Source organism: Argentina silus, assembly GCF_951799395.1.
Source record: "Argentina silus genome assembly, chromosome: X".
NCBI lineage: Eukaryota > Metazoa > Chordata > Actinopteri > Argentiniformes > Argentinidae > Argentina > Argentina silus.
In genome coordinates, this window is record NC_139653.1 from 48979543 (window position 1) to 49006604 (window position 27062).

The 27062-nt window shown below is 44.6% G+C and overlaps 1 protein-coding gene across 1 annotated transcript; it reads left to right on the forward strand.

The window, feature by feature from the left end:
* Positions 1–698: 698 nt before the first annotated feature.
* Positions 699–26502, forward strand: LOC310823112 (protein FAM53B-like). Its single transcript, XM_083695850.1, has 5 exons — positions 699–818; positions 9796–10055; positions 10812–10866; positions 14348–15207; positions 23984–26502. Exons 2-5 carry the CDS (start codon positions 9978–9980, stop codon positions 24344–24346), a joined length of 1356 nt encoding a protein of 451 aa, XP_083551976.1. The 5' UTR covers positions 699–818; positions 9796–9977; the 3' UTR covers positions 24347–26502.
* Positions 26503–27062: the final 560 nt, after the last annotated feature.

Below are 27062 nucleotides of genomic sequence, written 5' to 3' on the forward strand. Positions count from 1 at the left end.
TAAATCTATTAATGACATTATTCAGTGTCTGTCTTTCTATCTCTCTGTCTACACTACATGGACATATTATTTTTTGCTAATACTACTTATAAGACGTTTTGTAATGAAGTAGAATAGCCTAGCACATGACTGCTAAAGGTAAGAAAACAACGTCCACAAATAAACCGGCATTCTAAAAGTTTGAGGGTATTTGATTTTGGTGTATTTTGGTGTAAATTATCCATATTTGAAGAAATCAGTTTCACTTCATTGGTTTGCGGTTATATGAAGCATGAACAGGTTGGATGGACTCTAAATGTCATTACATAGCCTATCAAGTAGACACAGTTTGTAACATTGAAACAACAAATGCATATGGTCAGTGTCACATTGTTACCGAGTTATACGTTTGTAATTGTTTTTGGGTAGAAACTAAAGCGCACACGAGTAGACGATGCCAATTTGGTGGGGTGAAATAATCTATCAATAAAATACTATTATGTGGTAATATTCATGTCTCTGGCATAGGGAATACAATATCAAACAAATTGCGTTGTTAAGCAGTGCATATTCAGTTGACTTGGTAAAATGAGGTACACCAGTGAGTAAGTCTATTGCCTGTGTCCCCCCTCTTAGCGAGAAATGGTTTGGCTGTACGCGGATGTTGATACAATGTTCAGGCTAAAGGACCCAGCGAGTGCGATGAATCTTGTAGTTGCCCAGTCTCTTGCTGGCAACGCAGTTTTAGGACTTGTGTGCATGAGGACCCGCATACTTTTCTGGTCCTTTGTTGCAGAAATCGAAGATGTCCTGACTTCGACAGACTCGCTGCTTGTCAGGTAATAACCTAAGGCACGAATTAATCCCGACATCGCAGTTTTTTTTAATGACTGGGCCATTTGACAATTTTCTTATGCTCTTACTGGTACTTGCTATCCAAAGTAGTTTCTATAGGTAGCTAAAGTTTACTTGACCTGGCAGTCACTTGAGAGTTGAATAATGGTAATTTATAGTGTTGTTTTTTTATATTCTGAAACTATATTCTTAAGAATTAGCCTATTCATCAATCATGTGCAATAACCTCGTTTGACTCCTGTTGATACTCTCTAAACAATTAGCCGAGGATACTAACATAGTGGGCAGTCTTTGACTATGTTGTTTGTCAACAATGCACAAAATAACAAATGCAACTTCACAAACATGTTGACTGTTAATTCTGCCTGTCACTCTCTCTATCATTGTAACTTTCATCATTACATCAGATTAGTTGTAACCATAATATACGTATGTTTTATGTAGGCCTATTTCAGATTCAGTCTACTCCAAAATGAGAAATACGTTTTTCAAATGAGACGCTGACTTATACTAACTAGAGCTTCCCGTTGCGCCTGACTTCACTTAACTGTATGCTACTATTATATAGATAGGATAGCCGTATTGCGCTGCGCTGTCCCTGGGTGACTTGGACAAAACCCTGTATTCAAGGCTCCTGCTCGTTTCGGTCGGCCCCCCACATATCCAGAGGGGGAAGGTAGAGCTGGAGATGTTCTGTTGTAGGCATGCCGGGAGTTGTACAATGTTGTTCCACTCCTGCTCACTTACTCACTCACGTTCTAGGTTTTACAGTGTTTTACTGTCAGTCGAACCTGTGTACCAGTTGGGAGGGCAGAGTGGTCATCCTACCTCATCTTGTTGTGTTCCATGACAGTCACCCCTGCCCCCCTGCTCACTTGCACGCACACACACACGCACACACACACACACACACACACACACACACACACACACACACACACACACACACACACACACACACACACACACACACACACACACACACACACACACACACACACACACACACACATTTCAGCCTTACATCTGGATGAGTTCTATCTGTAATTAGTATCATCCCTCTGGGTTGTGGTTTAGTAGAGGAGGGTTTTGAGCACAAGGACATTTCGCTATGCGATCCCCATGTGCTGTGTTTTTGTTCCTGAATTGGGTGCAACCCATAGACTGGTGGGAAAAGTCGCCAGTTGCAAATGGGAACAGTCGTTGTTCTGGATAGGGTACTTCTTCTTCAGTGTCTAGGCGCTCTAGCAACTCTTGTTTCTGCTCCAAACAAAAATAAACAAAGGGTAAGATCGAGCCTACTCTTAAGTGCTGACAGGAGAAAGCTGTATTGTCTGATTGCATTGTTTCTGGATCAGGGTTGAAGTTGGTGTGTGATGCTTTTCGAGTTTAAAATAGTGAGCATTGCATACACTGTGAATAAAATCCACATATTGTCACAATGGTGCCCTTTGGCTACCAGCTTGACTTGCTTCCTTTGGGAGTCAGGTTATTGTTAGAGCATTTGTTTTTTCCTCTCTGGTTATGATGTGGGGGGAGATGGTTGATCTTTTGCGGATGTCTTTAACAAAATACCAGGAAGCTCTGTTTTTTGCACCAGGATCGCCAGACTGAAACTACCTGGAAATGCTTAAAGTGTAACATTTTTTTCTTGGAAATGCAAGAACTGGAACTAGGCTGGAGGGCTTCGTGTGTTTTTTTTAATGCCTTTTTCTAAGTTTGCTGTTGTGCTTGATGGCAATTAAAGTGTGTCTGTTTTTATGGAATGTCTCCCCTCCAGTACTGGTTTTTGTTTTCTCCTTTTGCTTGCAGCAAACTGTGTTTTCACTCATGCACTTGGAAGATATGAGGCTCAGTTCAGCTTGCAAGAGTCAGGCAAGGACGTAATGAAATGCCCAGCTGTAGCATCTAATTACACCCCAGATATTGATAAGGGTAGGCCTGCAGTATGTTTGTGTCAGATATTGCAGAGGCTGTTGTTGAGATGAAACAGGCGTCAAGTTGTTGCAAACAGTAGCCCTTCAACTCAACTTGCTCTGACCGAGCCTCAAACTTGCGACCACTGACTTGCCAACACACGTTACCCCCACCAGTGACCAGACACCCTCTGTACCTCCCACCAGTGACCAGACACCCTCTGTACCCCCCACCAGTGACCAGACACCCTCTGTTCCCCCCCACCAGTAACCAGACACCCTCTGTACCCAGTGTCAGTGACTCAATTATTACTTATTATTGAATTGTTGATTGTTTGGTGACTTGATTGTTGTTGAGTGTGGAGCAAGATCCCAAAACATTTCACTGTTTGTGATAACATAAATGACAAATAAAATTAGATTAGATTTGATCATCCCTAACCTAGTGTCAGTGCCACATCTGTAAACCTTGTGTCAGTGACTCATCCCTAACCTAGTGTCAGTGCCACATCTGTAAACCTAGTGTCAGTGCCACATCTGTAAACCTAGTGTCAGTGCCACATCTGTAAACCTAGTGTCAGTGCCACATCTGTAAACCTAGTGTCAGTGCCACATCTGTAAACCTAGTGTCAGTGACTCATCCCTAACCTAGTGTCAGTGCCACATCTGTAAACCTAGTGTCAGTGACTCATCACTCCACAACTCTCTGTTGATAAGCCCCTCGAAGCTAGTCTGGAATGGCTTCCCCCTGTCCAATAATTGACAGTGTTTGTGACCATTTAGGCACATTTGCTGAGGGCCTTTCACTGAATGCATGCCAGGAAGAGGATGTGGTGTTGAACTGAACGAGAACCCCTCACTCACATGGTGTTAGATTTCCAATGTTGTTCACAGCTACCCTAAGGGACCTATTATCGTTTTTGTAAAAAAAAAGAAGCATGTCTTGTTATTCAATTGTCTTGCACCTCCATACCTCCAATCACAGTCTCATGCCCCGTTTGGAGGTCTGGAGAATTTTAGATTAGCCAATTTGGCTTGGATTGAACTGGACAGAGAGATTGGAGACTGTGTGTTCTGTGTGTTCTGTGTGTTCTGTGTGTTCTGTGTGTTCTGTGTGTGTGTGTGTGTCTGTTCTGTGTGAGTGTGTGTGTCTGTTCTGTGTGTTTGTGTGGCGAGTCACTAGGCAACTACCAATGGAGGACTTCTTCACATCTTGTCCCTGAATTCCCTACAGGCAGAAGTGACCTCCTGTTTATTCTTCTATTATTGTGTCATACACTGTCATAGGACTGTTGTTTTGAATGACAATGGAGTCATTCTTCTATGTATTTTCCGCGCCTTCTCCCAATTTACTTTCATAACGACACTGCATATCTCCTGTCTGAATCATTCAGGGTTTGGCTAGTCTTTCTGCTGGTTCTGTTTGTTGAGCCTAACATCCACGAAAAAAATAGACTTAGAAAGTTTCCATTGATGTATGGTGCAGACAACCTTATTTGTCATATGAGTAGAACATGCTTTCCATAGTGTTAAAGCAATGGCCTTCCATACTGGGTTTCACAGTATCTCTGCAAAGATGGCTTTGCTTCACAAATTTCTGAAGGTCATTTCCCTCGATCCTAAAATACTATTTTTGTAATGCTAAGTGATTCCCATGAAATGTATATGGTTTTACTCTGTCCATGGTAGTAGTGAGGATAGGGTAAGTGTGCTCTGACAATCATCTTGTGTCCACAACAGATATCTTGATGCATTTTTATGTCACATTCAAGTCAACGTCTGGCAATCCATATCTTGTGATATTGATTTGTCTTCCCTTATTGATGTGTCAGGAGGTACATCTGCCACTGTGTCTAACCTGCAGGACATTAAGATAGACAAGATGGCAGATGACTGCAAGATCAGCTGATTATCAACTGCCAGTTCTCTTATCTCCCTGGATGTGATCAATCCTTAATTTTGGTGTGAAAGAATGTAAGCATAAGAACAAGTTGTAGACCTAATGGCAAGTTTTTTTTTTACTAATTCTAATGGTGTTTCTGTAACAATGGTCGGTGACCATGAACTTCTACACAAAGGCTGTCTTATCTTCAGTCTTGATGAGCAGTTTATCTCAGAAAGAAGACTGGTCACCATGACAACAGGCAAAGGGAGAAAAACAAAACAGAAAGAAACACACCTTACTAGAGAAAAGACTATTTCTCTCTCTCTCTCTCTCTCTCTCACACACACACACACACACTGTTGCCAAACCAGTGGTAGATTAATGTGTAGTTGAATGGGTAAAGCTCACATTTGTCATGAACGCGGTATGTTATGTAACTACCTTGCGGGGCAGTACTACTCTGTACAACGTCACCTATTTACACAGCATAGGAGTGGTCTCCCTGATGGAGCTCTGGAGTGGTCCCCCTGATGGAGCTCTGGAGTGGTCCCCCAGATGGAGCTCTGTGAGGGGCTCTCCATCATGCCTGGGTCTGGAGGCTCTCTTGTAATGTATCCCTGGCGGGTTTCTATAGGGTCTGGTTAGTGTGCATAGAGCAGGTGGTCATGGGTAATTGGAGAAACCGAGAGAGAGAGAGTGTTTATCGTAATTAGTGGGTTACCTGATGTGTGGAGAGTCCTGGCATGCAAGGGTCACTCCAGAGGGCAGCGGGGGGCCCAAACCTCCATCAACACTGCATTCTGGGCTGGATTCTTTGTATAGACCAATCAGGACCGATGTAGAGAGAGCTGACCCTAAATCAGTTTTAAAGAGCATGGAGTGACTGTAGTAGCACACACACACACACACACACACACACACACACACACACACACACACACACACACACACACACACACACACACACACACACACACACACACACTCACACTCACACTCACACTCACTCACAGGACTCATGCTGTGTTGACGCTGACACACAGACACATACTCATGCTGTGTTAAGTACACTGTGCAGCAGATCTGCCCGTCCAATCAGGATGCTGTATTGGTGCATTGAAGTTGCCTGCAGTAACCCAGTACTGCAATGTATGTTCCACCAGTTACTCTGGTGTTGGCAGTTGTTATGGGGAAGTCGAAGAGATGAACAGAGGTGGCACATCTGTTGCACACCACAGTTCAGGAAGGATTCATATTCTAGTTAATGATCCAATGAGGATCATTAACAGTCCTAAATGATATACAGTACGGTACAGTGTATATATATATATATATATATGTATATATGTATATGTATGTGTGTGTATATATATATATATATACAGTACCAGTCATAACTTTGAACACACCCTCTCATTCAATGGTTTTTCTTTATTTTTATTATTTTCTACATTGTAGATTAATATTGAAGACGTCAAAACTCTGAAGGAACACATATGGAATTATGTAGTAAACAAAAAAGTGTTAAACAAACCATAATATGATTTATATTTTAGATTCTTCAAAGTAGCTACCTTTTGCTTTGATGACAGCTTTGCACACTCTTGGCAAGGTGTGTCCAAACTTTTGACTGGTACTGTATATGTAATAATAATATAATATATATGCCATTTAGCTGACGCTTTTATCCAAAGCGACTTACTTTGCAGTGAGTGCATGCATTTCAGTATGTACGGTCCCAGCAGGAATCAAACCCACAACCTAAGCGTTGTTAGCACCGTGCTCTACCAACTGAGCCACAGAGGATCACGATGAACAATATCAGTAGCCTACATGCACTGCCTGGATTCATTACATCAATATTGAATGTGGAAGTAAAGTCATGATGGGATATTGCATTATTTGACTGTTTCTCGTTTTTTGACGGAGGCAGTGGGTTCTCACAGATCACAGGATCAGACAGCTGTGTGATAGGCTCTGACAAGGCGTTGTGGATTTCCTCCTGGGGTTTTTTTCTTATCACATGTTAGCTACTGAAGACGCTGCTGCTCTCCAATACCCTAAAATAGACCCGTGACTTGTGACCACAGGGGAAGTGTGTGTGTGTGTGTGTGTGTGTGTGTGTGTGTGTGTGTGTGTGTGTGTGTGAAAGAGAAACAGTATTTTCTCTAATAAGTTGTTTCTTTCTGTTTTGTTTTTCTCCCATTGGACTCTTGTCATGATGCCTTTCTGAGATAAACTACTCAAGAATTGAAGATAAGACAGTCTTTTTGTACAAGTTCATGGTCACCGACCGCTGTTACAGAAACACCATTAGAACTAGTAAAAAAAACAAAAAAAAAACATTTTAACAAGCCAATCAAGTAAAACCAAGTCTGATTGAATGAAAACCTGCTTTGTTGATGTTCTCCTGAGGCTCCTCTGGCGTGACGGTGGTGGTGTCCTTGTGTTCAGCCAGTGGGTGCAGGGGTGATGGCCTGGGGGTGCCTTGGTATGCCATGACCTCTCCAGCCCCATTTTATGGCCTTGTTCTCAAGAGCTGGCCCGGATTAAACCCTGAAATGCTCACACAGACTAAATCTTCTCTTGAAAATACCTTTTTTTCCCCTCACTTCGAGACTAAAAACACCTCCTGATGAGAGGATAAATAATGAATCGTTGTTTGCGTCAACATTTTAACTCTCTGCCGGGCGACCCCAATGCTGTTGTCATTGAAGATCCAGTATTTTATTTTAGCCTGGACCCACCCCATTGCGTCAATCAGATGCAGTGAAACTGTGAGAGCCACAAAGTGTCAATCAAGATATTCAGTTGGTCTATTCCCATGATTGTCAGGGGCGAGGAAACCTCATTCAATGGGGGTCACTGATCAAACTATGGCGCTCCTCACAAGTACTGAATCCAATCAGCGAGGGACACCAAACTGACACAGCACCTTTGTTGGGCCCCACATGGGCTATCATCTGCCCGTGCGGATTTCAACCTGGGCATGGTGCCACTATAAGTGCTGCCCTTTCAAGTGCCCTCCTGAGTCATCTGTCGGTGAGAGCTAAGGGACCTGCGCCCAGACCCAACTCACGCGAATTAAGAAAATCTGGTTAAGATTACTATTTGGTATTAAATTCGCTATGGATTTGGACCATATTTAGCTTTGTTGATTCAATGATTAACGAATTATTGACGTTTACTGTGTTTCTTTTTCCCCCCCTATCTCAACCTGTTCCAGAGCCAGAGAGTCTGTGGTGTAATTGCTCAGAAAGGAAACATGATACAACATGTGTGGAATTACAGGGGCCATGTTACAACTATCAACTATGAAGAAAGAAACCACAGATATTAGCACAAGTAGCTGTAACTTGTTGAATGGGCAGAGTTTGTTTACCAGCTTGTGGTCTGCAAAAACGAGTGAAACGGGGGGTGTCTATAAGCAATGCGCTCGCTGACAAATATCGTGGCGAACAGCACTCCTCCTCAGCCCCAAAGATAAGGTTCAGCTCTCCATGCTGTGGAGCTGGATCATTAGTAAAATATGGCCCCAGGGTTGAGTTCTCACTAGGGTTTGCCCTCTCCCATGACCCCCCCTTGCCAACTCCACACACACACACACACACACACACACACACACACACACACACACACACACACACACACACACAGACACACACACACACACACACACACACACACAGACACACACACACACACACACACACACACACACACACACACACACACACAGAATCCCACATACTTTTCTCAGTGGTATTGGTCTGGTCCTTCCCTTTTCTGAGTCCAACACACACACACACACACAAAAACACAGACACACACTGCTCACCCATAACTCAATGTCACTACAAATCAGTGAAGTTATCTGAAGGCCTGATAAAGAAGAACATTCCCTTCTGGTCTGCCTCCTGCATCCAGCCTCTACCACCATGTCCTGCTCACTCTGTACCCTCCATATTTGTCTGTTGTGTGGTGGCGATGGGAGGGGAGATTTAAAGGAACCCCAAGGCCATTGTCGATCAAAGTTCAGGGTAGGGATGATCCTCCTAATGTGTACGATTCGTTTCTGTGTTGTGAGTGAAAAGTTCCAAGAGGTGGACTAAAAGTTCAACATTGTTTTGCTGAAGTGAAACATACCGTATGTGTGTGTAGTGAAGTGATGAAACCTCCGTTTCCCTCCATCTTTTCCTCTTTGTGTCTCGTAGCCACATGTGTACAACACACATTTTTCACGCTGTACATATACAATGCCTCTATACTATAATATCCCAGGGCTGTGTTTAGGCCCATCCCAGGGCTGTGTTTAGGCCCATCCCAGGGCTGTGTTTGGGCCCAGTGGGCTGTGTTTAGGCCCATCCCAGGGCTGTGTTTGGGCCCAGTGGGCTGTGTTTAGGCCCATCCCAGGGCTGTGTTTAGGCCCAGTGGGCTGTGTTTAGTCCCAGTGGGCTGTGTTTAGGCCCGTCTCAGGTCTGTGTTTAGGCCCGTCCCAGGGCTGTGTTTAGGCCCATCCCAGGGCTGTGTTTGGGCCCAGTGGGCTGTGTTTAGGCCCATCCCAGGGCTGTGTTTAGGCCCAGTGGGTTGTGTTTAGGCCCGTCCCAGGGCTGTGTTTAGGCCCGTCCCAGGGCTGTGTTTAGGCCCGTCCCAGGGCTGTGTTTAGGCCCGTCCCAGGGCTGTGGTTAGGCCCAGTGGGCTGTGTTTAGGCCTGTCCCAGGGCTGTGTTTAGGCCCAGTGCCAGGGCTGTGTTTAGGCCCGTCCCAGTGGCCTGTGTTTAGGCCTGTCCCAGGGCTGTGTTTAGGCCCAGTGGGCTGTGTTTAGGCCCATCCCAGTGGGCTGTGTTTAGGCCTGTCCCAGGGCTGTGTTTAGGCCTGGGGACACGGTGTTGTATGGTGGAAAAAGGTCACCAACTACTGCTATGGCATGCTCACACACATCAGGCTGACATACTGTCCAGAATATGTGTGCCTTTAGACTGCCCATGTACACACACACACACACACACACACACACATGCACACACACGCATCATCCATCTCTGTACTCAGTCCTGGCATTGCTGCCACCATTGCAATGTGAGAAAACAAACACCTTTGCAAATCACCATGTTTATGTTTGTGTACTTATAAATCTCTCACCCTCTATGTTTTTGTACAGGGTTGGCTGAAGCGTGACAGATCTTTCCAGAGCGGCTACCTGTACTAGGACACTCTGCAGATGGGAGGTCTTCCACCGATCCAGCCTGCCCAAAACTCACTCAACCCTCCGCTCATGACAAACGTGGCTGCCTATGGCCTTTTCCTGCACTGGAAAACACTGGAACAGACCTGTGTGTTACCATGGTGATCATCTTCAAAAAAACACTGGAAAAGAAGAAGGCTGTCAATGATGTAAGGTCCAAGGACTCTGAATTGCTGGTAAGCAAAAAGTAACCCCTGAGACTTCCAGCTACAGTATGTAAAAAAAAAAAAAACCTGTTGACAATTTTTGCTTTCCGAATATAAGCCTGCTGTGCTTTTGGCATTAAACACTAGTATGTGAAATCAATAGGTTAACAATTACATGAGTGGATAACCACAAAAGCCATCGACAAAAGTGAGCCTTAGAATGAGCCAGGACCCTAGTTAGACAGGCCGTTAGTTAGTGGGTCTTAGAATGAGTTAGGCCACAGCTGATGTATAGATGATTCACTTACTTTAGACAAATGTATTTGTTGTAAGTCGCTTTGGATAAAAGCTTCTGCAAAATGTCAGGGCTAAAATGTACATGTAAGTGTAACAGTTAGCAGACCACTTCAGGGTAGCAACAGAAAGGCTGAAAAGACCTTACAGGTGCTTCTCGCTCTGCTAACCTTCAGAGCATAATCAGACCTTGGCCTCATAGCAGAGGACCTCTACAGTACCAGCTGTTGTCGTTGTTGGCAGGACTTACTCGCTTCCAAGGACTTAACTTCATTTATGTGGCCTCACCATTGGCCCTCGGCAGTCGATGGCATAAAAGGGCTGTTTTGAATAAGGCAATTTGGGTGAAATGCATTTAACAGAAATTGGGCCCATTTAAAAAATAAAAAAAAATAAAAAAGTGTGTGTGTGCTCTTGAGGAGCCAGAGCTGGATAATCCTGGAGTTAAACCATGCCCTCTTTACCTTTTTCTGTCTGTCTGTCCATCCACAGCGTGAGCTCCACACCCTGAGCAGAGGGACCACCCTCTTCTCCTGTGGAACTGTGGGTGAGTGCACCTTTCCTCCTCTTCTTCTTCATTCAGACTATCCACCTTTCTCTTCTCCTCTCTTCCTCTTCTCTTCTCCTCCCTTCCTCTTCTCTTCTATTCCCTTCCTCTTCTCCTTCCTTCCTCTTTTCTTCTCCTCCCTTCTTCTCTTCTACTCCCTTCCTCTTCTTCCTTCCTCTTCTCCTTCTTCTTCTCCTTCCTTCCTCTTCTCCTCCCTTCCTCTTCTCTTCTCCTCCCTTCCTCTTCTCCTCTCTTCCTACTCTCCTTCCTTCCTCTACTACTCCCTTCTCTTCTACTCCCTACCTCTTCTCCTCTCTTCATCCTCTCCTCCCTTCCTCTTCTCTTCTCCTTCCTTCCTCTTCTCCTCCCTTCCTCTTCTCTTGTCCTCCCTTCCTCTTCTCCTCTCTTCCTCTTCTCCTCCCTTCCTCTTCTCTTCTACTCCCTACCTCTTCTCCTCCCTTCCTCCTCTCCTCCCTTCCTCTTCTCCTACCATCCTCCCTTCCTCTTCTCCCACTGTACCAACGCCGTCATGGCACCGCAACATCTGCTTGACGTGAGCCGCAGTTTAACAACTCACGGTGATCTACGAGACAAGCTAGACTGCATGCGAAAGCAGCACGTCTACGAAGCTAGGCTCGCTGGAAGCACCATAGTTTTACGCTTCGAGCGTTGCAGAGGCGTAGTAGATGCAGAGAAATGAGCTCATCGTATATCAAATATAAAATTCACAAATAATCTCAATCATCCTAAAAAGTAGAAAAATTGCTAAAATCACCCTGCACACATTGAAAAGGTTCGGCATCGCATTTTAGGCTAGAAAAACATTGTTGACGCAAAAAAATTAAATGCATATTAGTTGTTGACGTTTCATGAATATAGCCTCCCGTTATGAAGTGTAGCCGAAATTATGTTCAGACAGCTTCCCTTTACGAAACACAGCCTATCCTGTCATCAGATCAATGTTTGTGTCAGCGCATTCCATAACCGTTATTAAAAACTAATTATTGGGAATAAATGTATGTCTCATTTTTGACCCCCGTCCTCAAATTCTTCAGTGTGTTTTATTTCCGATTCTTCAATCTCACAGATTACACTCAACTATGACGGTGCGGTCTTGTTTCTGTGTTGGCGTAGTTTCGGTGTTAAACCTCAAGTCCCCCTCGGCGGCCTCAGCTGTCATGTTATCAGCTTTGCTTTTCAACACATTGTCTCTCGGTATCTATGCCCTGTTGGTCAGCATTCATTTCCCTTCCCCAGCCTTCTGTCTGTTCCTCCTCTGTAACTGTCTCTCTGTTTATCCTGCTTTTGTCACTCTCCCCCTCTCACTTCTCTTTTTCTCCATCTGTCACTCATCTCTCTCCCTCTCTCTCTCTCTCTCTCTCTCCCTCTCTCTCTCTCTCTCTCTCTCTCTCTCCTTCTCTCTCTCTCTCTCTCCCTCCCTCTCTCTCTCTCTCTCTCTCTCTCTCTCTCTCTCTCTCTCTCTCTCTCTCTCTCTCTCTCCTTCTCTCTCTCTCTCTCTATCATACAGTGTGCACCTGCCTTGACACAACACTCAGGGGAATTGACTCTAATTGAATGTTGTGTGTATATGTGTGTGTGTGTGTGTGTCTGTCAGCTGTTTCCTTTAGGCTCAGTGAATGTCACACTCATAATTAGCCGTCGTGTTAAAAGACAACTTACTGTAAATAAGAGTCTGTCAGCTCGTCTGTTGTATATACGGAAGAGGAGACTGCACAGGGAAGGGACATGTCTCTCAGCTCCTGTACCTATTGTTAGCATTGACGTTAGTGGGATCTCTTTTTTCTCTCTCTCTCTTTCTCTTTCATATATATATATATATATATATTATTTTATTTTTTTTCTTATTTTTTTTTCTACATTGTAGATTAATATTGAAGACATCAAAACTATGAAGGAACACATATGGAATTATGTAGTAAACAAAAAAGTGTTAAACAAACCAGAATATGTTTTATATTTTAGATTCTTCAAAGTAGCCACCTTTTGCTTTGATGACAGCTTTGCACACTCTTGGCAAGGTGTGTCCAAACTTTTGGCTGGTACTGTACATATATATATGACATTGATATATACGTGATAGTGGTCCGTTTGCCCTACTATATACGTACACGTCATAGGCTGTTAGGTGAGCTGAGGACGTTAGTTCTTTGGTGGAAGTTTGTTTGGTTGTGTTGTTTTCATAGCCAGCCTATTTTCCATTGTCTTCTTATTTGTTGTTGTATTTCTTGACATTCTTGTCCGGCCATCTTGTTACCCCCGTACATTGTTCGAGTTCTAGGACTGCAACAATGGATTCTGCCCACCAACGTGCAAGAATTGGCCGAGAAGATTTTGAAAAGTATTTCATGAGAATCAATAGAGGTCTGTGCTAGCATAGAGCCCAGAAGGGGTCACACAACCAGTGTGGTGTTATTATTATTACTATTGTTGTTATTATTATTATTATTATTATTATTATTGTTATTATTATTATTATTATTATTATTATTCATATTAATTATGTATTTATTTTGTATAGCGTTTTCCTCAGTACTCAAATACACTACATTCCATGGAGAGAACAACAATAGATAGATAAATAAAAAGGAAAACAAAAGCACAGTCAGTGAAAATAACAATAAAAATTGTTGAAGTGTTTGTGTTTAGGGTTAGGGTTAGGGTTTTGAGGGATTGCTTGAAGGTCGAGAGCATGCTGGATTATTTGACGAGGTTTGGGAGAGTGTTCCAAAGAGTGGGGGCTGCAGAAAGCCTGGTCCCCCCAGTCCGGTGTTTAGTTCTGGTGATGGGGACAAGGAGGTCGGCATCAGCTGACCGGAGACTGCGGGTAGGGGTGTGCTGGAGGAGGAGGTCAGAGAGGTAGGAGGGTGCCATGTTGTTGAGGGCTTTGTAGGTGGTGAGGAGAATCACCACTTATAGGCAGAAGTGACCTGTTTATTCTTCTATTCTATTGTTGTGTCATACACTATCATAGGACTGTTGTTTTGAATGACAATGGAGTCATTCTTCTATGTATTTTCCGCGCCTTCTCCCAATTTACTTTCATAACGACACTGCATATCTCCTGTCTGAATCATTCAGGGTTTGGCTAGTCTTTCTGCTGGTTCTGTTTGTTGAGCCTAATCCCTCAATTACATCCACGAAAAATAGACCTAGAAAGTTACCGTTGATGTATGGTGCAGACAACCTTATGTATGTCTGTGTGTCTGTCTGTGTGTCTGTCTGTATATCTGTGTTTGTGACCATTGAATGACCCACGCAGCTTAGCCCAGCCTAGCGATTAGTTACTTTATGACTTGACCATGGTCTAAGTGCTCTGTATCTCTGGCATGATAGTTGTATGTGAGGCTTTGGCAACATAAGGACAAAGACAGCAAGACATAACAGTCAGACAAATGAATGTAATGTAAATTACATACCTTTTGGTGTCTGTGTGTTGTGTGTTGTGTGTTGTGTGTCACAGAAGCAGACAGGTGGCTGGATCTGGGGCGACGCTGTGCCATCCACCGAGGGATACCCTCCAGCCAATCCAGTGCCAGCCTGGAGAGCTTGTGGGACGTGCTGCCTGAGGAGTCCCAGCGGAGTAGCCGCACCTGGAGCCACGAGCTGGGCACCGCCACGGCCATCACCAGCCTGATCCGAGACCTGAACCTGGCCGATGCGAAGCTAGGTGGAGCTGACCCCCAGCCCTCCGCTGCCTCCGCGGCGCCCCCTAGCAAACGGCAGTGCCGCTCCCTCTCCTTCTCCGACGAGTTTGGGGGATGCCACGGGTCGTCATGGAGGCCGCAGGGGTCCCGCGTTTGGACAGCGGTGGAGAAGAGGAGGTGCCACAGTGGGGGGAGTGTCCAGCGCTATCCCGGGGGAGGAGGAGTTGGAGGAGGAGGAGGAGGAGGTGGTAGTGGTGAGGGGAGGGTCTCAGGGGGCCATTTTCTCGCCATGCAGCGGAGCTCCAGCTTCAGCCTGCCCTCCCGTTCCATCAACCCCGCTGAGAGCACCCTGGAGCTGCCCTGCTTCACCCAACGCCTGCCCCTTCACCCCCTCTTCAACGCCTCCCCCTCCCACCACCACCACCAATCCCTCCGGCCTCTCTCCCTGTCCCATGAGCAGATCAGCCTGCCGGATCCCCACAGAGGGGCCAGCTCCCCAGACTCCACCCCAGAGCTGGGCAGGCATCGTGGACAGAGAGCCAGGGGGATTGGGGGGCTCTCCCGGAGCAAGTCCCAGCCCTGCGTCCTGAACGATAAGAAGATCGGTATGAAACGCAGGAGGCCTGAGGACGCACGGGAAACACGGCCATCCCTTGACCTGGTTAAGATGAACCAGGTTAGTATCTATGGATTTGCACGCACACACATGCAAACACAAACCTTTTGTTATGTTGATTAACATATCAGCCATTGGCTTGGCCTAAAAACGACTCAATGCCTTGGAATCAACCTTAATAAATAGGTTGGCATTGGCAGACAAACCCACTTACTCAGACAAACACCCCTCTGTTCTTAGAGAGCTCAGTGTTCAGTGAACTTGGCCTTTCTTTCTCTTTTTTTCTCTCTCTCTCTCTCTCTCTCTCATTCATATATATATATATATATATGTATATATACATACAGTACCAGTCAAAAGTTTAGACACACCTTCTCATTCAATGTTTTTTCTTTATTTTTATTGTATTTTATTTCTACATTGTAGATTAATATTGAAGATATCAAAACTATGAAGGAACACATATGGAATTATGTAGTAAACAGAAAAGTGTTAAACAAACCAGAATATGTTTTATATTTTAGATTATTCAAAGTAACCACCTTTTGCTTTGATGACAGCTTGGCAAGGTGTGAGCTGTATAAGTGATGGGACAGTGAAGCATTCTTTCTTCTTTTGGATTTGAAACCAAACAATTACTGTGAGGTTAAAGTAGAGATTCTCAGCTTTTATTTGATGTTATTTGTGTACATATTGGTATCTAACCCTTGTTATGCATAGTCCCCATAATGACAGGTAACTCAGGTAACCTCCTATGACTCAGTAACTCAGAGCTGGCACTTGAACGGGCTACAATCTTAATTGATTATTGATCAATTGATTTATTGCTGACAGCAGCAGCAGAATGAATTCTGAAGTGTACAGAAAACATCTTGTCTCTGAAAACATGGTGTTTCATCATACGGTAAAACAGTACTGCCATAGCAACTAGGTTTTCAATGCCGAAAAGTGTAAAATTCTCGACTGGCCAAGTCAATCTTCAGATTTAAATCCAATTTAACATGCATTTAATTTCCTGATGATGATTTAGGCAAAAATACCTAAAAAGAACAACAAAAACAATGGCTGGCAGCAGTACAGTCCTGGCAGAGCATCACCAGAGAAGACACCCAGTGTCTGGTGGGGTCAATGGGTCGCCTGGTGAGGTCAAAAGGTCGCATCAGCCAAATAGTAAACATGAGTGCTTAATTTGGACATTTGATGAATCTGTCCCATCACTTTTGGGTACCCTGACACAGGGGAACTGTGCAAAAACAGTTGTAATTTCTGAATGGTGAAACCAATGTGTACACAAATACCCTCAAATGAAAGCTGAGAATCTCTACTTTAACTTTGTTTGATTTCAAATCCAAACATTTGGGGTGTAGAGCCAAAAGAAGAAAAAATGCTTCACTGTCCCATTACTTACACACTGTCCCATTACTTACGCAGGGCACTGTATGTCCGTTTTTAAGTGTTTTTTTTAATTGTTATTTTTTTAACTGGGGCCTTCCCTGAGGGAAGTGCCGTTAACTAAGAAAGCATTCCTTGTGTTCGGTCACGGCCACGCTCTGGCAACCTCAGCTCCGGTTATCATTTTTGGCTAAACCGCTGATCCAGAGGTTGAACCCTCTTTTACTTCCCTCCGTCCAGTCGTTGGCCGTCTGGGGCCAGCAGATGTTGATTCACCGGGTTATTCGTATGGGAGCGACATGGGACGGCTCTTATTTGTTTTAGCTGCTATTACATTCTTCCCCGGTGGGGGCTTGTTTGTGCTTGCGTGGCGTGTATTAGTGTTCAGAGGAAAGCATGGAACAGTCATGAGATGCTTGTAGAACCAGAAATAGCGCAGAGGGAGCGGACAGATGGAGGACGTTCTGAACATGGCCTTATTTGTTGCAGAACATTCATTGAACACCCACACCCCCATATTTTTTGGTGTTCAGCTGTGAATGAATGCAGTCCCAGTCTAAAAGCTGTCTCCTCAAATGCATCCTCTCTTTCTCTCTCTCTGTCTCTCACTCTCTACTCTCTCTCTCTGTCTCTGTCTGTTTCTCTCTCTCGCTCTCTCTCTCTTGCTCTCTCTCTCTCTCCCTCCCCCCCCCTCTCTCTCCCTCTCCCTCTCCCTCTCCCCCCCCCTCTCTCTCCCCCCCCCCCCTCTCTCACCCACGGGTGGATCAACAAGTGTTGGGTAATGGAGCTTAGCTTGTTTCCTCTGTCCATGCCAGCCACTGAGAGGGGAAAACCAAGCACATGTTCATTATTCACACCAGTTGTACAGGAATGCACGAGGAGTGTACTCCTCTCCATTTACATTTTTTATCCAAAGCTTGACTTACAACGAGTAAATTTGTTTAAAGTAAGTGAATACATCTATACATCAGTCATCATAAGAACAATTATATGCTAGGACCAGGTGCCAGTCACAATGCTGGAAGAAGGAAAGATTACTTTTTTAAATAGTTGTTTTATTTAACACACATGAAACAAGATAGGTGGCTACCTGTGGCTAGTCTCTCACACTCTACCTGTGGCTAGTCTCTCACACTCTACCTGTGGCTAGTCTCTCACACTCTACCTGTGGCTAGTCTCTAACACTCACTCTACCTGTGGCTAGTCTCTCACACTCTACCTGTGGCTAGTCTCTCACACTCTACCTGTGGCTAGTCTCTCACACTCTACCTGTGGCTAGTCTCTCACACTCTACCTGTGGCTAGTCTCTAACACTCTACCTGTGGCTAGTCTCTCACACTCTACCTGTGGCTAGTCTCTAACACTCACTCTACCTGTGGCTAGTCTCTCACACTCTACCTGTGGCTAGTCTCTCACACTCTACCTGTGGCTAGTCTCTCACACTCTCTCTACCTGTGGCTAGTCTCTCACACTCTCTCTACCTGTGGCTAGTCTCTCACACTCTACCTGTGGCTAGTCTCTCACACTCTCTCTACCTGTGGCTAGTCTCTCACACTCTCTCTACCTGTGGCTAGTCTCTCACACTCTACCTGTGGCTAGTCTCTCACACTCTACCTGTGGCTAGTCTCTCACACTCTACCTGTGGCTAGTCTCTCACACTCTACCTGTGGCTAGTCTCTCACACTCTACCTGTGGCTAGTCTCTCACACTCTACCTGTGGCTAGTCTCTCACACTCTACCTGTGGCTAGTCTCTCACACTCTACCTGTGGCTAGTCTCTCACACTCTCTCTACCTGTGGCTAGTCTCTCACACTCTACCTGTGGCTAGTCTCTCACACTCTACCTGTGGCTAGTCTCTCACACTCTACCTGTGGCTAGTCTCTCACACTCTACCTGTGGCTAGTCTCTAACACTCTACCTGTGGCTAGTCTCTTACACTCTACCTGTGGCTAGTCTCTAACACTCTCTCTACCTGTGGCTAGTCTCTCACACTCTACCTGTGGCTAGTCTCTCACACTCTACCTGTGGCTAGTCTCTCACACTCTACCTGTGGCTAGTCTCTCACACTCTACCTGTGGCTAGTCTCTAACACTCACTCTACCTGTGGCTAGTCTCTTACACTCTACCTGTGGCTAGTCTCTAACACTCTCTCTACCTGTGGCTAGTCTCTCACACTCTACCTGTGGCTAGTCTCTCACACTCTACCTGTGGCTAGTCACTCACACTCACTCTACCTGTGGCTAGTCTCTCACACTCACTCTACCTGTGGCTAGTCTCTCACACTCACTCTACCTGTGGCTAGTCTCTCACACTCACTCTACCTGTGGCTAGTCTCTCACACTCACTCTACCTGTGGCTAGTCTCTCACACTCACTCTACCTGTGGCTAGTCTCTCACACTCTACCTGTGGCTAGTCACTCACACTCACTCTACCTGTGGCTAGTCTCTCACACTCCAGAGTACTGTGTGTCACAAAAGGACTCTAGACTAAGGGGGGGGGGGTCAGTAATGAGCCTTAGGAGGTGAGACTAGTGTGCAGTTTCTCACATAGCACACAGCCAAACGTGTGTGTGTGTGAGTGTGTGTGTGTGAGAGTGTGTGTGTGTGTGAGAGTGTGTGTGTGTGTGCACCTCTCACCTCTGTGTGAATCAAAGATTGTGGGAGTGACATGTACAGCCTGTATATTGCTATGGATGATGGGTATTGCAGATGTAGTTTGTTTGTTTTGCCTTAAGCTCTGATAAGTAGTTTCTATTGAAAGCCACCTGTTTGAAGTCAATAGCTGTGAAGTGCTTTCGATCTTCAGTGGGAGGGCCCAAACACTATCCTGCCAGGTATTTAACTCCTGCTCACCCTGGACCAGGACTAATACATTTGGGATTGAGTGAGTGGTGAAACTTGTCTGGTCGTTAACTGATCGTCAGGTGGGAGGGGTTGCTACCCTGCTAGTCATCCATCTAAGACCTCTTCACCCCCACTACCCTCCCTGTACTAACCCTAACCCTAGAGACCACTTCACCCCCACTACCCTCCCTGTACTAACCCTAACCCTAGAGACCTCTTCACCCCCGCTATCCCCCCTGTACTAACCCCAACCCTAGAGACCTCTTCACCCCCACTTCCCCCCTGTACAAGTTCTCTCCTGTTAACAAAAAAAAGAAAAAAAAAGCCTTCTAGCATTGTGATTGCCTATGGCCCCTGGTCTGAGCATTGATTACTTTGTCTTATGATGACTGTTGGATAGATGATTCACTTACTTAAACAAATGTATTTGTTGTAAGTTGCTTTGGATAAAGGCATCTGCTAAATGCCATAAATATAAAATGTAAATGTAATGTAGGAGTGAAAGGGTCAAGGGTCACCAGACATGAGCAGAGAGATGTGTTGTTGTCTCAGGGTTGAGGAGAGAGGACAGCTTTTGGGCTGCTGGCTGAGTGTGTGAGTGTGTGAGTGTGTGAGTGTGTGAGTGTGTGAGTGTGTGTGAGTGTGTGTGTGTGTGAGAGGACGGGCTGCTGGCTGGCAAAGTGACATGTCAACATTGTCAATCTGAGGCAGGTTACGAACTGTGCTGGACTCGCAACGAAGTGAAGAATTGAGGGAATTCAATTACAGTTAATCATGTTTAATCAGGACATTGGTCATTGGAGGACCTCCCTATGCTAATCGTAACGGTCATTGTCCATGGTTGACCTGAACATGGGGGTGCGTTAGTTCACGGAAAACAATACGTCTATGCCTAGTTTGACTTACAGTAACAAGGATAATTGCATGATTATGTGATTGCCGAATTCTCCCTGAGGCGTTTTTACATGTGTTACATTTGTGTGATCCTTCGCTGATCATGGTCCAAGAAAAGTGTGCCTATCCTCATTTACTTTGATTGCATAGATGGTTGCACCTCTCCCAAAAGTGAAAATACATGAATGCTTCTTCACCTGAGTTTAAGTTACAGGGCCTCACCTTAAGATGATGACATTTTTACACTTACATTTATGGCATTTAGCAGACTCCTTCATTCAAAGCGACTTGGGGCCATAGGCAGTCGCAATGCTAGTAGGCTCTATATATATATATATATATACATTTTTTTACATTTATTTATTTTATTAGCAGGAGAGAACTTGTACAGGGGGGGTTGCGGGGATGAAGAGGTCTCTAGGGTTGGGGTTAGGGTCTCTAGGGTTGGGGTTAGGGTCTCTAGGGTTGGGGTTAGGTGATGAACTTTTGATATAAGCTCTAAATGGGAAAAACAGTGAATAGGCCCACGTGTTCAGGAGCTGTGCGTGCGTCATGTATTTAAAGACTACTCCCCCAGGATTCCCTGTCTCTGTCTTTGGACTACTGTGTCTGTCCCAACCCTCCCTTCAATCTGTGGTCTGTCAAGCATGGCTGCCTTCCCTTTCAGTATTACTTGAAAATATTGTCTGCTAGTAGACCTGTTACTTCTGGAATGTAACAGAGTATTTTCCAAGCAGATACTGTAGGTCCTTATAGGAATGCAGTTACAATACCAAGGGTTACCAAGGGAGTTTGACTATGTACTGTTAATAGCTGTAGGAATCCACTTTTTCACTTGAAACAAAGAATGTGAGACAGACACCAGTGTGACATTAACTGGGATAAATCAAATGAATAATTTATTATCGTTCATTCAATACTCAATTAATGTTCAAGTAAGAATCAAATACAACAGCAATAATCAACAGGAAGAAAAACTTGCAAGGAGAGAACAATAACATACCCAAGGTAAAAAAATTGATTACAATAGAATAGTTGTTTACTGGAAGCCACAGCTCCCAAAGACTCTGACGAAAACTTGAACATTAATTTGTTATATACTGAAAATACCTTCTAAAACGTGTGCATGGAGAGGACAGATGACTGTTTCAATGAACTTAGTACCGTCACACTTGTATCTCACCCCAGGGCCATCGTCTAAATTCCCTACCTATCTTATGTGATGGCTTCCGACGCACAAGGCTCTACTTAATAACACATTACACAACCAGTGTTAGTTGTCCCTGAGCACCCCCCGAAGGGACATAACAGTGATTATACTTTTAAACCTTCTGTTAAATACATTTTAAAACATAGTTGGTCACAACAAAGTTTAAGAAATAGTATGAACACACACACACACACACACACACACAATTACAGATTCCTTCATAGAAAAGCATGTTTTATTAGTTTTATTAAGCCGATTAGTTATTTTTGCAAGGAGAACGAATGAGACCTCTTCCTATCAATTCTAGTCAGATGACACCACAGCATGGACACATTCCAGAGAGCTTGTAAACATCACAGAGATATCACAGTCATTTGGCCCTTCAGGGGAAGGGATTTCAAGGAAGGTATCTCAAGGAAGGGGGGCAGAATTTATGTCTCCCCCTTCAATACCAGTAGGGCCGTAACTAAATGTTTGTTAAGGAATCTAGTAGTGTGTGTGTGTGTGTGTGTGTGTGTGTGTGTGTGTGTGTGTGTGTGTGTGTGTGTGTGTGTGTGTGTGTGTGTGTGTGTGTGTGTGTGTGTGTGTGTGTGTGTGTGTGTGTGTCTTTTAAATTTCAGGGTCAGGTTGGGCCTGATTTTCTCGCTATTTGGAGAGGGTGTAGGATCAGGATGATCACAAAAATGTGTTGTTTTTTTTTGCCTCTGTTAAAATAATGTTAACTGTTGATGAGGGAGAGAGAGAGAGAGAGAGAGGGAGAGAGAGAGAGAGGGAGAGAGAGAGAGAGGGAGAGAGGGAGAGAGGGAGAGAGAGAGAGAGAGAGAGAGATTTATTGGCTGGGCTTCAGACCCGTAAAATGACAGACAGCACCACGTTCCCCCTTCTCTCCTCCGCTCCATTCTTGGGATGGCAAACATGGCGATCATAGCTGAGCTGCAGGCTCTGCGGGGTTGAGGGAACGTGTGTGTAAGTGTGTGTGGGGGGGGGAGGGGGGGTGGATCCCAGCCTAACCATACACACGCACACGCATACAGGAGGAGCTGCTGCTGGTCTGTAAGTCTGCCTGCTCCACTTCCCTCCCTTTCTCTCCTCTGTGTCTGTGTTCGTCTGCGCTAGGTCACTCTCTTCCTCGTAACAATTAAGCAGTTTATTTTACTATGCTGAAACTTGATCTCAATGCATTACAATGAGCTCGTCTTTCGATTTCCTCCACTGCTGCGTGTGTGTGTGTGTGTGTGTGTGTGACCAGACTATCCCGAATGCTCTTGTCGTTCTGTAAGAGGGGGGCAGTTATAGCACTTACAGTTTGTCCATCATCATGGTTCTGTGTGGACTACAGGAACACACTCATGTCTATGGACACTACAGGAACACACTCATGTCTATGGAAACTGACGCCTATTGCGTTGTTAGACTAGTAGGAGGATCAGTTTCTCACATAACAGCCAAACCCTCTCTCTTTCTCTCTCTCTTTTTCTCTCCCTCTTTTTTTTCTCTCTCTCTGCACACACCTGCCAGACATTGTTATGCACAATCACTCGCACACTCTTAATTACACTTTGTTGGAACCCAAGCAGTCCGTTTCACTCACACACCGTGGCTGAGGAATGGCTGTTTGTTATACACACACACACACACACACACACACACACACACACACACACACACTTTGGTCTCTGAAAGGAGAGATCACACCCTGGGTAAACCTGGATCTACCCCAGAGTCTTCTTTCCACTCCTGAGGGTTTGTGACGTCTGTTTGCGGTGTGTTTACACCCAGGGTGGGAGGGAGCTGCTACACACACACACACACACACACACACACACACCTTGCCCAAGGATTTAACCCTGTAAAATCTTAGGCAGGGTTGTTCCTTCACCATGGTGTGTGTTCCACTGTACAGCAAACTCTCCTCAATGTACTGTAGCAGGCGAGTAGGAGGGCATGGAGAGGATACCTTTTGTTGGGTATTTTTTCAGTATATATGGTCCCAGTGGGAATCGAACACACAACCTAAGCATTGTTAGCGCCACGCTCTACCAACTGAGCCACAGAGGACCACTGATCCCACTATTTAAGGCATTTCTGCTTTATTGGGATAGAGACAGTAGAGATTGACAGGAAGGATGACATGCAAGACGTGTCGAGGGTCAGAATCGAACCAGGAATCTTGCGATTATGTGGTATGTGCAGTAGTGTGCTGTGCCCCCCCCCCCCAATGTGTGTTTTGTGCGTCTGCATGCTGTTACCAGGAAGTTAACATAGCTTGGCCCCTAGTGGGAGGGTGAGCTCAGCTCCCCAAGTGAAACACGAGTCAGACACACCCTCTGCACGCTTTGAAGCCATTAGCTCAGGTTTCTCTCAACGACTCTCTCGGTATGTCATGGCTTAATTAAGCTATGTACTGTAGCTAAATGGAGATATCAAACAGGAATATTAATCTAATCCGAATGTTAACCAGTTTTTTTTCCTTTCCCTGTGTTTTCTCCTTGACAGAAACTCCAGACCTTCCACAGCTTGAGCTGCCCTGGATTCTCTGGCCCTGACAGCTGCCAATCAAGCCGGTCCCCTCCCTCCTCCAGGAGCATCAGCCAATCGGAATCTGATTTCATCTCTGTGTCCGACGTCAGAATGAAGCCTCAGCAGGAAGTGGGTGGGGACGAGGAGGACTCCTCCTATGAGGAGCTGGATTACGAGGAGCTGGATAGCGACTCAGCATGTAGCGTGGACTCTAGGGCCGGGTCGCCGGTAGGGGTAGTGGGGGAGAGACGCACCCTCTGGAGGGGTGAGCGTGGGACAGAGAAGGACATCTACCAGCTGGGAGGAGAGCTGGACATTGACCAGATTGAGCGGAACTGAACAGAACTGAACGGAACCTGTGGCTTTTGGGCAGAGGAGTTCTGCAGCCTTTGCAGGAATGCTCGATGACGTTCTGGAAAGGCACAGGGCATATGAATGGCCATCATTGACTACATGAAGGATGCATATCATGTATGGGTTAGCTGGATATGGAACTGAGGGAGAGGGGCAGTAGTTTTGAGTGCAGATGTTTTTGGGTTAAAGTCTGTGAATGTTACAGGAAAAGCACAGAGAGAGAGAGATATGTGTGATGTGTCGATGAAGGACAGAGCACGTGGACGAACGGAGAGATGGTGTTACAAGAAGATGAAGGAAGAAAGGACAGTGACACTTTGACTTTGCGTATGGCGTCTTCTGATTGAACTTTGAGGTCAATCAGAAGACGGGAAGTTCTTTTCAGCTGTCTTTTTAGTCTCTCAGTCTAAATACAGTGGCTTTAGTTCGGTGACATTATGGCCTTATGTCTCAGGAGTGGGAAAGTCTTAACAAAAACCTTCTATAGTTTCTGTTCTTCTCTATCAGATGGAGGGGGACATGATGGACTGACAGAGAGAGAGAGAGAGAGATTAAGAGATTTAGTACGTTCTTAGACCTCCTCTTGACCCTTTCATTTAACTCTACTCTCAGGAGTACATTGCTGAATGTATACAAGCTTAAAGGGTTTTGAAAATAACAGGCGCTTTGTTCTGTTGGGATATCTGTTGTCCTTTTCACCTCAAAATCAAGCTCGAAGCAAAACCTTGACTCTTCATAGTTCTAATATGCAAAATGTGTATTTGAATAAACAAAGCATTTAATGTTTTCAGTTCTAATATCAATGTATATTTTTCTAAATATTCTTTTTTTAATGATCTGTTGGCGAAGGTTTTAGGGGAATACGAGGCCTTTCTTTAACAGAATAAACATGAAATAAATATACAAACTGCTTCCCGCGGTCATGTTTAATCAAAGCTGAAAGGCAAAGGTATCATTGCACCTAAGATGGCTTGACATTAAGCCTTCATAATGCCATCATAAGCATCACATAGTGGCGGTTTCCTGTTATGACAGTTCGACAACCACATTGATATTGACAATTCACAGAACCTGCAGTTATAACAATGTGTCATGTCAGTTACTGTATCTGTATGCCATACACAATTGCTGTTAAAATGGTTAGGAATGGTATTATATCATGCTTATCGCTCTTTAATCTTGAAGCTCTATGAATAGCCATAAGGCTGTTTCCTGTTGCATGTGGTCATACTGTTTGCAATAACTCTCCCACAGACATTCCGTTTCCAACCTCACCTCATTGAATCACATTGTAACAAAAGACTACTCATTCAAACACCATTGTGGTTGACATGGACGCCCTACTGATTTTGATAGTTTATGAAGCCATTTTACATTCTAAGCTGTTTATACCTCCTATCCTGACGGATACGGCCGGTTAGGTAAACATCCGTGTGCTCCATGATGTCGTTACATAGCAGCACCAAGCAAAGTAGCAGGAAGTCTAGATACAGAATATCCAGGAAGTCTAGATACAGAATATCCTGGCCAGCAGCAGCACTGACTTTGTGGCTGAGGTGACAGGAAGTGATGTCAGGAAGGCTTATTTTCTTCTCAGTTGGAAGGCAGACAGACAGACAAACACACAGACAGGCAGACAGACACACAGACAGACAGACAGACATGTTGGCAGGCAGACAGGCAGACAGACAGACAGGTTGTCAATCAGGGCCGGCTGTTCAGCCTAGGAATATCCCTTTATGTGCCTCTCATGTCTGTCAAGGTCTGATGGTGACTTAATTACCTGCTGCCACAGACAAGCTATGAAGCCCTAGAACTGGGTGACACATCTTCACTGTGACATTTTGTCCTCTGCCTCCTGGACGATTCATTACACATTACATTTTTACTTTATAATGACCTTGAAAAGAATTTGGAGTATCATGAAAATACAAAAATACAGTTCTCTAACATATATTGTTACAAATATATAGATTTTTTTGTTCAGGCCAGTCAAATACAAATACTGACAATTAATAAAAATATGTATTTCAAAAAACTGCCCAAACTTGTAAAATGGTCTGATACACAGTGCAGGTCTGAATGTACAGTGCCTTCAGTAAGTATTCACCCAAAAAAAACTTTTCACACATTTTGTTGTGTTACAACCTGACTTTAAAATAGATTGAATAGATTTGTTTGTCACTAATCTACACAAAATATCGTATATCAAAGCGAAAATTATGTTTTAGAAATGTTTACTAATTAATAAAAAAGTAAAGGCTGAAATGTCTTGAGTCAATAAGTATTCACCCCGTTTGCTATGCTCAAATGCAAAAATGTAGTAGCTACATCATGAGGAGAGTGGTAGCTGCATCATGTTATGGGTATGTTTGTCACCAGCAGGGACTGGGGAGTTTGTCAGGATCAAGAGAAAATTACATTTGCTGAGTTGGTAGTGACATCCTAATCCACACAGTGTGGAATTGATTCCTATGCAAATCAGAGACCCTATAAAAACAAAAGATATTCATTCTGAAATCACATGAACTATTATCCTTGCACTCAGATGGACTCAATTCACCTTATTGATTGATATTGCATTTGAGCTAATTTTAGGAGAGTTATAGCAAAGGGTGAATAGGGAGGGGTGTTAGACAGGGGCTGAAAACGAAGGGGGAAAATGGAGGCAGCGGCCTTGGCTGCTGAAAGCAACAAACCT

What these genes read in the sequence shown, in the direction of transcription:
- LOC310823112 (XM_083695850.1), top strand. Translation starts at nt 9,978, where the DNA reads ATGGTGATCATCTTCAAAAAAACACTGGAAAAGAAGAAGGCTGTCAAT. An exon ending in CTTCTCCTGTGGAACTGTGG is followed by an intron (nt 10,867 to 14,347) that starts GTGAGTGCACCT and finishes TGTGTGTCACAG; the next exon opens with AAGCAGACAGGTGGCTGGAT. An exon ending in ACCTGGTTAAGATGAACCAG is followed by an intron (nt 15,208 to 23,983) that starts GTTAGTATCTAT and finishes TCTCCTTGACAG; the next exon opens with AAACTCCAGACCTTCCACAG.